The sequence below is a fragment of the Geotrypetes seraphini genome, chromosome 2, assembly GCF_902459505.1.
Source record: "Geotrypetes seraphini chromosome 2, aGeoSer1.1, whole genome shotgun sequence".
Lineage (NCBI taxonomy): Eukaryota > Metazoa > Chordata > Amphibia > Gymnophiona > Dermophiidae > Geotrypetes > Geotrypetes seraphini.
The window spans coordinates 184,005,964-184,018,517 of NC_047085.1; the positions used below are offsets into that span (position 1 = coordinate 184,005,964).

The 12,554-nt window shown below is 44.1% G+C and overlaps 1 protein-coding gene across 1 annotated transcript in view; it reads left to right on the forward strand.

Annotated features, from left to right (window-relative positions):
* Positions 1 to 12,554, forward strand: part of RIPOR2 (RHO family interacting cell polarization regulator 2) — a 183,813-nt gene that overhangs the window by 142,377 nt on the left and 28,882 nt on the right. The window contains exons 14-16 of the mRNA XM_033934958.1: positions 5,520 to 5,704; positions 6,321 to 6,489; positions 10,210 to 10,345. Coding sequence (XP_033790849.1) covers positions 5,520 to 5,704; positions 6,321 to 6,489; positions 10,210 to 10,345 — 490 coding nt within the window. The remainder of the gene's footprint in view (positions 1 to 5,519; positions 5,705 to 6,320; positions 6,490 to 10,209; positions 10,346 to 12,554) is intronic.

Sequence of the window (12,554 nt, forward strand, 5' to 3'; positions counted from 1 at the left end):
GGGAATGGGCATCTCTCCCACTGCTGAAGGGGGGAGGGCCGGGGGTTTGCTTAACAGCAGCGGAGGGAGGGAATGGGCATCCCTTCCACTGACAGGAAGGAAGGTTGATTTACGGTGGCAAAATTTTCTGGCAGGTCAGAGTTGTCAAGCCTTACTTTCCTGTCGATGCCTGAGCCAATCAGCGCTCAGGCACTGACCAAAAAGTAAGGCTAGGACAGCTCAGACCTGCCGAAATATTTTGCTTGCAAAATGTAGGACAGCAAGGTTAGGGAATCACTCAGTGATAATAGAGAATTGTCCAGAGTGCTCATTTAAATATTAATGACCTCACTGTAATACATTTGCATGGCAAAGTCAGATACTGCTGGGAAGCTCGGAAAAGACCACAGTACGCCATCTTGATAATTCTGCCACTAAAATACATGAATGCTAAACCAACTGGAATCAGTATAGCGACCATGTTAAAGCTTTGAAAATCTTCCCCCAAGTGATCTCAGAAGCTGAATCTTCCTTTCCATCAAGCTTGACCACGTTCAGTCCTCGAGGACAGCAAACAGGCCATATTTTCAGGGTATTCCTAATGAATAAGCATGAGAGAGATTTGCATGCCCATTACCTCCACTTAATGCTAATTCTCATGCATAGTCATTAAGAATATCCTGAAAATATGGCCTATTTGCAGTCCTTGAGGCTGAACTTGGACAAGTCGTTTTACGCTGTCCTCTCTGTTGTTGCCCATTTGTTTCTCTCTGATATGCTTAATGGCCCAGGTTCTCTAACTGGTGCCGATTTTCTAGGCATTGGTAGGCATCCAAGCTCAGTAAAAATCACATGTAAATGACGTTTTTAACTGAGTTTCAAGACGCCTACTGGTGCCTAAAAAATTGGCACCGGAATCACGCTTCTGTAGATGCTTTAGGCTGCCTAATGCCACTGTGGGTGTGGCTAATGCCAGCTGAATTGCTTAACAAATATTTCTGTTCTGTATTCACGGCTGAAGCACTGTGAGTGGTACCACAGAAGACAAACACAAATATGGATATAGTAGTGGTAGACCCTGATTGATTTTCAGAGGATTGTATTCGTGAGGGGCTAGTTAAATTAACGGTAGACAAAGCGATGGGGCCGGATGGTGTACATCTGAGGGTGATGAAGGAACTTAGGGAAGTTCTGGTGGCTCCTTTTCAACAAGTCTCTAGAGTCGGGAGTGATACAGGAGGACTGGAGAAGGGCGGATGTGGTGTGGAGAACTGGAGAAGTGGCGGATGAAGGTTTGGTCAATGAAAGACAACCATCATCACTGAAATTAAGGGTGAAAGCCTATATGATCCTTTATATGGTGCTCTGAGAAACATTCCTTCATATAGTAATCTTCACTAATTTGCTTTGTGTGGATCGTATGTTTGTGTGGCAAATTAGTTTAGTTTAGTGGAAGTAAGGAAGAAGTAGGGAATTACATGCCTGTAAGTCTGACTTCCGTGGTAAGCAAATTAATGGAAATGCTTTTAAAACAAAGAAAGGTGAAGTTTCTGGAATCTGGTGGATTACAGGACCAGAGGCAACATGGATTCACTAGCGGTAGGTCTTGTCAGACAAATCTAATCAATTTCTTTGATTAGGTGACCAGAAAATTGGGTAGAAGGAGTGCGCTACATGTGATGCATTTAGATTTTGGCAAAGCTTTTGACAGTGTTCCACACAGAAGTCTAATAAATAAACTGAGTGCTCTCGGGGTGGGCCCCAAAGTGATGGGCTGGATCAGGAACAGATTGAGTGGAAGACAACAGAATGTAGTGGTCAATGGAGATTGCTCTGAGGAAAGGGATGTTACCAGTGGTGTGCCTCAATGTTCTGTTCTTGGGCCTGTTCTTTTTTAACTTTTTTATAAGCGATATTGCTGAAGGGCTGTCAGGTAACATTTGCCTCTTTGCGGACGATACCAAAACCTGCAAAACAGTAAACAACCCGGATGGTGAAAATAACACGAAGAATGGTCTGAAATTTGACAGCTAAAATTTAATGCTAAGAAATACAAGACTGCAAAAACCCAAGTGAACAGTACATTTTAGGGGTGAAGAACATATATGCACAACAGAAGAGCGGGACTTGGGTATGGCTGTATGTGATGATCTTAAGGTGGCCAAACCGGTTGAAAAGGTGACGGCGAAAGCTAGAAGGATGCTAAGGTGCATAGGAAGAGGTATGACCAGTAGGAAAAAGGAGGTATTGATGCCCCTGCATAAAACTTTGTAGGCTGATCATTGCAACTTCTTCATACGGCTGAATGGAGAGCTTCAGATACTAACATCCCTGAGGCAGCCAGTTTAGGTGATACAAGGCTCTTATCGGTGGCTGTGAAAGGACGTGGATGGAACAACGGCTCTGTTAACGTTACTGTGGAATGCGCATGCAGTGATTCATCTTGTTTCCACGTCACAAAGCTAAGTAGAAGTACTTCTCCTTTTTTGCCCTGTGCACAATGGCGGGCTGAGGCCCGATTTGAGAGTAACTTAATTATAGTGGAGTTTTTTTTTTTTGTGCCGATGAAGAAGTTGCAATGAGCAGCCTAAAATCCTTTTGGATTGCTGTTAATGTTACCGGAATTGAGGCTTTTTCTCCACAATTTATAAATATTAAAAAAATACAATAAGAAGAGTTCTCTCAATTTGGGCGGGCCCTGTCACTGGCTAGTAACATTTGCTTTACTATTAATTAATTAATTTTGTTACTATTTGATAGTTTTAGAGACGTTTAGATACCTATGTGGTGTAAATGCGCACGAGTCGAGACTCTTTCATTTGAAAGGAAGCTCTGGAATGAGAGAGCATAGGATGAAGTTAAGAGGTGATCGGCTCAGGAGTAATCAAAGGAAATACTTTTTTACTGAAAGGGTGGTAGATGCATGGAACAGTCTCCCAGAAGAGGTGGTGGAGACAGAGACTGTGTCTGAATTCAAGAAGGCGTGGAATAGGCACGTGAGATCTCTGAGAGAGAGGAAAAGATAATGATTACTGCAGATGGGCCATTTGGCCTTTATCTGCTGTCATGTTTCTATGTTTCTAAGTGACATTAGGTGGCCTAAACTGCCTATAGAGGCGTGATTCACATCAAAGGTAGGTGCCAGAGATATTGGCCTGGAAACCCCTGGCTACATTTCCAGCGCCTACCTTTGCCAGAGGTGCATTTCTGTACCTGGTGCCGTCGCGTGATTGACACACGATTGGCGGCCGCATATAAAACGGCCACTGAAAACAGTTCTTGTTACAGAATCCGGTTCAATACCTTCTCTTCCTTTTCTTCCCCCTTTCACTTTCTCTGTTTCTTTCACAGGATTTTGGCCAGTTTTATTTTTGTTGCTCTTTAATAAATTATATTAAAAATTACAGGTGGTTAATACGTTTGATAAATAAAATGTAAAGCTATTTTTTTTTTTTTCAAACAATTTGATTCCCATTGAGTAGGAAAATCAGTTGATCTCACAGTCTAAATATATTATTTGAATGCAAGAGACCTAAATCACTATCTCTATCTTGAGTTGCTGTGAGATACTGCATAGATCAGTAGAAGGTGGCAATCAGCTATAGGCAGACCAGTGGTGTAGTAAGGATAGGAGGCATCCGGGGTGGTGGTACCCCCCCTGTGCCCTCCTCTCCATGCCCCTACTCCTTCTGTGCCACCTACCCCCATTCCACAATTGTGCTCTCCTCCCCTCCCCGTACCTCTTAATGTTCAGCAGCGCAAGTGGCTTCTGCAGCATGCTCCCTCCCCACCAGCATTGAATTTCCCTCTGATGTCACTTCCTGGCCCCGTGACCTAGAAGTGATTCAGATGGGAACCAGGCTGACGCAAACAACAGGCAGAAGTTGCTTGCGCTAGCGAAGATAATACAGAGGTACAGGGTGGGGGAGGGATGGCGCGAGCGTGGCGTGCTTTGGCAGGGCTGGGCGGAGAGGTGCCAGCTCCCCCCCTGACTTTGCGCCCGGGGCGGTCCGCACCCCCCTTACTACACCACTGAGGCAGACACATGAAGAACAATGGGGAACTTCTTTTTTCTCATACACATGCCCCTAGACCAGTGTATCTCAAACTGTGTGCCTCCTGAGATTCCGAGTGTGCCGCGGCACACTGAGGAGGAAGAGAGGCGCCTGCCAGCTGACTTCCATACGCGGTACAGCGCTAGCGCTGCCCGATTTGCCGAAGGACTGCATGTTTCCCCCTTCTCTCTAGCGTCCTCCGGCTTCCCCCCTGGCCTCCCAGTATCACCTTTAAAGCTAATTACAGCAGCTTCCAGGTAAAATGATTTTATTTTCAATATAGTGATTGAAATGTGTCAGTTTTGAGAATTTATATCTGCTGTGTACAATGTGTGGATATGAAAAATGAATGGAAAAAATTGCATTACAATTAGTAAAGGGGATGGGATCTGGGGCAGAGCTTGGGTGGGCCTAGGGGGGTCTGTGGTTGAGGTACCCAGTTGATATTTGGTAGACTTAGGAGGTACTTAGCTTGAAGTAGTTGAGAAACACTGCTGTAGGTAATCAGCTGGCGCCAGTGCCTCTCCTTCTCTCCGGCCCTCTTCCCTGCTGGCACCCTCTACTGGCGTCTCAGGGCCCATCTGGAGGGCCTCTGCACATGCGCTGACGTTGACATGATGATGTCACGCATATGTGTGATGTAATCACGGTGACGTCCACACACTTCTGGGTACCTCAAGCCATGGCCACTACTTTTAGTTCAAGTTCAAGTTCAAGTTTATTTACATTTGATGGATCGCTTATTACAATATCTAAGCGATGTACAAATTAAAAATCAACAGATTTTGGTATTACATTTAATATGATGGGACAAGACATTAGACAGAGGATTTAGACATACATGAATGAGTAGGTAAGAGGGGAAAAAGTTACAATTGTAATATTTAGTGAAATTACATAAAAAGGGAAGCACATTAGGTAAAAAATGGAATAGATATATTAGAAATTTTAGTTGATTATTATAAGAATGCAGGAAATTGGAATATGTTTATCATAAATCAAATGCATCTTGAAATAAATATGTTTTTAAAATTTTTTTAAAAGAAGTGATATCTTTTTCAAGTTTAATAAAATTTGGAAGGGCATTCCACAAGGAAGGTGCCACTACTGAGAACATATCATTTCGTCTTGTGCCGATAACCCTCAAAGACGGGATTGAAAGCAGATTTAATGAAGACGATCGTAGAGAGCGAGAAGAATTATATGGGACAATCATTTTTGATATGAATTGAGGCTCGTTAAAGATTAATGTTTTATAACATTAATTGCCCCAGCTCGAGAAAATTTGAGAGACACTGCCCTAGATGCTGTGTTTTAATGGTGTCTCCTAGATTCCTATCTAAATCCTATTCTTCTATCAAGTAAATTCAAAGAAAGGCTCTAGCTGGAACCTATTGTTACATCCTTTTTATTATTTACCAATGTCTTTATTTACCTGTGGCCAGAAATGTGTTTGCCCTTCACCAGTTCAATCTGTCTTTGCAGTGCAAGCCAGTTGTTAACCGCAGCAGGTCTTCCAGTATAAGTCTAACAGTTGAGAGCGCTTTAGAGAGTTTTGATTTCCTGAATACCTCTGACTTTGAAGATGAAATTCATGTGGAGGAGGAGGAAGTTTGCATTAGTGGAGGTGCTGACTCTGTATTTTCCGACACAGAGACCGAGAAAAGCAGGTAAGTCACAAGAAGTGACAAGTGGTTCACACTAACTCTTGTGCAGTTACCAAAGAAGCAAGCTCATAGATTGGAAATCTTTTATGTGTAGCATAATTTTTTAAAATGAACCAGACAAGCTGGATCCAAATCAATATCCCAGTTCTGATTTTTGCCATTCCTTCTCCTTACGTGCATGAGATTTTCACCTTGGTTGTGATTTTCTGTGTAGCTGTACCTCTTGTTACAGGGGTGGGGGTGGCCCCAGAAACACTGCGGAAAAGAAGTAAAACATTGGCCCTTAGAAAATACAGAGAAAGATGACCAATATATCAAGTGTAAAGGGTCTAGATTAGGCACTCTCAACCCAGTCCTTGGGTCTAGGCCCAAGCTAAAGTGAGATATACAAATAGCTTAACCACTCAAAGGGCCTCATCTATCAAACTGCACTGCTCCCAATGTTTGATGCCCCTTAAGGCCTGGGGGCCCAGGGTCCTCTGGCCCCATTTCAAACCTCCAGATCATGTTTGCTAACCCTCTATAATATCTCTGAGTTTGATACTAATCATTTTAAAATGACTCTGGTGTTGGTTTAAAAGGCCACCAAGCACCTCATTAGTCATTCCTGTGTTCACAGTTACAGGTTGGATCACTCAGAGGCCAGGGGGCACCTCAGTGAAGCTCTGACAGAAGACACGGGAGTAGGTACCAGTGTCGCTGGCAGTCCTTTGCCGCTGACCACGGGGAATGAGAGCCTGGATATCAGTCTTGTTCGGCACCTGCAGTATTGTACCCACCTTGTTCAGGTATGCCTCAGGTTTCCTAAAGACTCCACAAGAGACCCTTTCAGTAGCAGTTAACATTGTTGAAGCTGATCAAAATGGTGGCTGTTGAACTACGCAGCTGCAGACGTGTGCATCAGGGACAGTACACCATCCCTCTCATTCTGTAACAGGTCGACAAACGTTCAGCACCAATTGGCCTGCATAAGTTATAGAATATTAACGTATGTGTGACTGCTACAGTTAGGCGCCTAAGTGCTAGCAGTGCAATCAGCAATATTTTTTATAACATATGCATACAACTGCCTTAGCAGGGTTGATATTCAAAGTGATTTAAGCAGCTGGAAGAGGCTTCTGCCTGCTTAAATTGCTTGGGGCCAGTTATCTGCTGATAATCAGCGGCTCTTAACAGGGCTGTGCCACTGAAGACTGACACTAACCGGCCATTTTGGAACCAGGCCACACAGGGGTTTTACAGGGGTGGAGTCGAGGAGGATCTGGGAGTTATGTGGGTGCCAGCAATCTTCAGTGCCAGTCTCTTCACAGCTAACCAGACACATAGGACTTCACAAACAGAAGACTTAACTTTGCCCAGCTAGCCATGCGGATACAGGCACTGAATATTGGCTGTGCTCTCCCATCCCTTCCCCCCTCCCCCAAATAACAAAGCCCTCTTCTTCCCTCCTTTGCAAACAAGGCTCACCTTCATTCCTCCTCTGAACCCTTTTTTTTCCATCTCCTCCCTCCCCCATGGCTGGTGCATTGTTTGGCTCACTAGATCCACATCTAGGGGCAGGGCCAGAACAAGAAAGTCTGAACCAGAAATGCAGTCAGCAAAGCAAGTGGTGCAACACAGCAGCTAACATAGGGGCCCATTTATTAAACATGCATTGAGTGCTAATGCCTACTTAGGACTAGATTCCATATATATGGCACTTAAAAAAATTGGCACTGAAAAAAACAAACAAAGGCTGAGTGCTATTCTATAAATGATGCTCAAAGTTATGCAAAATAGTGAATAATGCACACTACTTCAAAGTTTACGGGTATGAGGTCATTCCATGTCAAGTGGTCCAGAGCTCCACACTCGACTACCTCAGAAATTGATGAAATTTTTTCAGGGGCCTCTAATGAAGTTATTCAAAGCTTTGGTGCATGATTTTAACTAGGTCCAGAGTTAGGGACCCCTTTATTTGGGCCACTTTTCTGTGGAAGATGTTAAGTATGGACTCTCCTTGAAATTGGACCAGTTGAAAACTTCCAAATATGTAGACAATAGTTACATATCCAAATAAGATTTGTATGAATTAATACCGAGACCACTAGAGGTGAAAGCCCCAAGGCAGTGTCAATGAGAATATTAATTCACCAAAAACTCTTCATCAGTCCAACTTTCAATGCTTAATCCCAGTAATACAATGCTCCCCCAGTCATTCGCGGTCGGTAATTCATGGTCCCAGTCATTCATGGTATTTTCCTACCGCAGGAGAGGGCAGCCGGAGAGGCCGGAGAGAGCAGCTGGAGCACCGGTGAGTGAAGGAAATCACTCGCGGTATGCTCCGACCGCCTCTTCCTGCACTAAAGTTGGGCCTTCAAATTGTATCTGCTTAGTAAAAGTAGAGTTACCAGATTTTGTCCTCAAAAAAAGAGGATGTGTGGCCCTGCCCCGATACAGTTATAATTATGGTTATTTTATTTGATATACCGCCAATATTAACAAAAAAGTCAAATAAAAGCGGTTAACAATAGATAAAAATCAAAGGGAAATAATTTATAAACCAACACAACATGAAAATGTATACTGTACAATTAACAATACTAGACACAAAGGCCCAGATTCTCCAAAGTGTGACCCGATTTTAGGCAGCTATAGGCGTTCTACAGCTGTCTAGTCTGCCAATCGGGATGTACGTTTTTAAAAAAATCCTCCCCAGGCAGGGCAATCGTCGGGGGTTGGGGGACAGGCAGCCGTGGCCGCTATACCTATCGAGGCAGGGAGATCCCTTGCTGTGATAAGTGTAGCGGCCGTGTCTACTCTAACCTGATTCTGTAACCGGCATCTGTAACATGGATCCTATACAGAATCCAGGCCAAAATGACAATCAAGGGCAGGAAAGGTATACAATATCAAGAGATATGAACAAATAAGGTAAAAACAGTAGGATAGGGAGAAAAAAAAATGCAAGAAGAAGAAAGCAAAGGAAGAACTAAACTATTCCACCCATAGCTCTGCCCCGTTCCACCCCCCCAACACTGGCCCCACACAAAGCCCGTGTGGATGACATCATCGTGTCGCATCCACACATGCACAGATGCCCTCCAGACGTGGTCCCGAGCCCAGTGGTTTCAAAACCCAAAGTTCCGGGTTATGAAAACCCATCTGGATGCCTGGACAGTCCTCCAAAAAGAGGACATGCCTGGGTAAATCCAGATGTCTGGTAACCCTAAGTACACTTCTCCCCCCTGAATTCGTGGTTTCTGCATTCGCAGTTTTGCTTATTTGCGATTTTTGCGCCTGCTAACTCCTCCCCCAAATGGCATCATCCATGAGTGCAGGGGGAGCATGAGGCAGAGAAAGAGCGCAAGGGAAAGGGCTGGAATATCAAGCGCGCGGGGACTGAGAGCTGAACTGGGGGGACAGGAAATGGGCAGGGAGCCTTCCACTTACCTGGTTCTCACGGGAAGAGCTGGACGCTGCGGCAGCGGCTGCTGCTCTCCTAAAAGCCAGGCATGGTGCGAGCAGGCAGAGCGGACCCAGAGCTCGGCGCTGCCGCCTCGTCCATCTCGGTTTGCCAGAAATGAGAGGGGGGGAGGGAGTTGTGCCAGAGCTTGAGCTAGGAGCTCACACCGCCGCCTGAAAGGATGGGTGGGCGAGACCGAGCCCAGCACGCAAGCATGGAGCTTGGTCCTGCTCCAGAGCCCTGGACTTTTCAGCACGGTGGGTCATTGGGGAAGTCTGACTCTGGCTCTGCGGAGGTTCTCTCCCGGTGTGCACAAGGAGAATGTGTTGGAAGCTATTCACGGTTTCGTCATTTTCCCGAGGGTTTTTAATAGAAAATCGCAAATAACTTATGAAAAAGTTATTTGTGGTTTTTCCGTATTCGCGGGTCCGCTCTGCCCCTAACCTCTGCGAATACAGGGGAGAAGTGTAAAAGGAGGGACGGGGGGAGGGGGTTGAGGCAGGCCTTATATTTATCCACATAGAAACAATACTGAGCTGCCATTCAGACAAATTTACCCATTTAAAAGAGGAAGTTGTGAACAGGGGCTACTGTTAAGAGGTGTTAATTTACTGTTAACCCCAGTTATTAATGATTGTATCTAATTACATAAAATGGGGCCTGTGCTATAAAAGCATGAGCTAGTGGTAAAATATTACAACTTAACAGTAGCCCACATTGATAACTACGCCCCTAAGTGGACTCTATAAGTAGAAGTCCTAACTTTACAGGGCAAAGTTACCGTATTCAGCTGTCCTACCTAAATGGGACAGGGCTGCTGAGTCCTGGGCATAAAGAAAAATGGCCGCTCTTTTGAATACTGCCACTAATCTAATTATATTTAACCCTGAAGTCTGTTCGTTCTTTTCTTTTGTTGTGCTTGCCAGTACACTTCAAGCTTTATGAGCAGGTATGTGAGGCTTGTTGCAGCCTGTTGTGGGCAACGGCTCTCTCAGGTGGGTTTTCTTTATGGAGGCCCTGCTGGGGCTTGTTAATAAAGTGGTTCTTGTTTCCTTTTTGGCAGCAAATCATGTGCTCGGGTAAAGCTGCTTTGGTGATAAAAGATCTCCTGGACAGGCTTGCCAAACAGATTCTGGTTCTTGAGAAACTAGCCCAGATCAGCGCCGAGAATATGGGGAACCTCAACTCAGTAACAGAAGGTAAATGGCAAAACTTGAAGGTAACGACAACCCGGCAGCATCTCCCAGTGATGTTATAAGATCGCAGCAAGCCACTGACTGTCCCCAAGAACTGTTGCCCACTGAAGTGAAAATGAAGGCAAGATTGAAATTTACTGTGGCAAAAGGGGGGGGGGGGGGTTATGCTCTGGAGCAGCAAGCCTCAGGGGAGCAAACGGCCTTTCAAATCTCACAACAAAACAACATAATGTGATTTCACTCTTCCAAGGGGTAGTAAAGAACACCTGGCAGGATCAGAAAGTCCTTTATCACACGCCAGATTGTTCAAGCAATGAATTACATGTAATTGGATCATTTCATGTTTTTAAGAAAATAATCTAAGTGAGTTTGGATACCTGCACGCAGCATGAGAAGTCCATGCTCATTTGAGCTGCTGTTTTTAATGTTACTGCAGTAGTATAGCTCTCGTACAACACTGGCACACAGTGGAAAGTTAGATTTGGATCTGTACAGGGACATAGAAGGGGAGAATGTTATTTATACAGTCAGCCTCTCTGTAGACCCCTTAAGAGAGTAACTTTATAACACAATGCCTAGCTTAAGAGGGCAAGTAGGCGTCTAGTGAGGTTTTGTTTTATAAAAGCACATAGGCACCTAGATTATTCAAGTGCATGTGTAAATCAGTATATTTTACAATCTACTCGTGCACTTGAAAACTCTTCCCTGTGTACTCCTACCAGCACAGTATGGACTATCATGTCAATGCACATACTTTTATATTGGTCCGAATTTTCTAACAGCTCATGTATACATCTATGTGGCCCCATAGGTGTGAAAATGACTTTATTAAATGACCCCCTGAATGAGATTTTCTCATGCTAAGGATAGTAGTTTAAATGTTAGGGAAACATAAGAACATAAGAATTGCCTTACTGGTTGCAGACCAAAGGTCCATCAAGCCCAGTATCCTGTTTCTAACAGTGGCCAAACCAGGTCCCAAGTACCTAGTTAAATCCCAAGGAGAAAAACAGATTTTATGCTGCTTATTATCCCAGGAATAAACACTGGATTTCCCCAAGCCATCTCAATAATGGCCTATGGACTTCTCTTTTAGGAAATTACCCAAACCTTTTTTAAACCCTGCTAAGCTAATTGATTCCATCACATTCTCCGGCATGTTGTGTGAATAAATATTTTCTATGGCTTGTTTTAAATCTACTACTTAGTAACTTCATCGCATGCCCCCTAGTCCTAGTATTTTTGGAAAGAATAAACATGCAATCCACATCTACCCTTTCCACTCCACTCAATATTTTATAGACCTCTGTCATATCACACCTGAGCCATCTCTTCTCCAAGCTGAAAAGCCCTAAATGCTTTAGCCTTTCCTCATAAGGAAGTCATCCCATTCCTTTTATCATTTTTGTTGTTCTTCTCTGAATCTTTCCTAATTCCACTATATCCTTTTTTGAGATACGGTGACCAGAATTGCACACAATATTCAAGGTGCAGCCGTACCATAGAGCAATACAAGGGTGTTATGGCATGTTCATTTTTGTTTTCCATTCCTTTCCTGATAATTCCTAACATTCTATTTACTTTCTTAGCCACCGCCGCACATTGAGCTGAGGGTTTCAGCGTAACCTCAATGATGATACTTAGATTCTTATCCTGAGTAGTGACTCCTAATGTGGAACCCTGTATCACGTCGCTATAATTCAGGTTCCTCTGTCCCAAATGCATCACTTTGCTCTTGCTCACATTGAAACAAATATTCCTTTATGACAGAGGAAATGCAGTGCCAGCCCAAAGGTATCTGACACAAATAAGGAAACCTTCAGCTGTGTGACTCCCACCAGAGCTGGCTCACAGCAAGGGAGAAGGATCTTTCTCCAATGATGTGAACAATCTGGACTAAGGGGATGTAGGAGCCAGCTTTCAAAATGATTGAGGGTATGAAATTCTAAACAAAATACTGTTCCCTGGAAATGGTAAAGGTAACATCAAACACCCAGAGAGCTGACACCTACAAAGAGAGGGGAGTCATTGACCGATGATTTGATTGGCCTGCTTGCTCATGTGTTTGTGGAGCAACTGGTGTAACTAAAATGAAATCTTCTCCCCCCACATTCCTCTCTTTCTCTCACTCCCTCTCCCCACCACTCCCCTTTTTTTTTTCAACACACTCTTCCTCAAGTCCCATCCAAATCCTGCACCCACCTCTCCCACC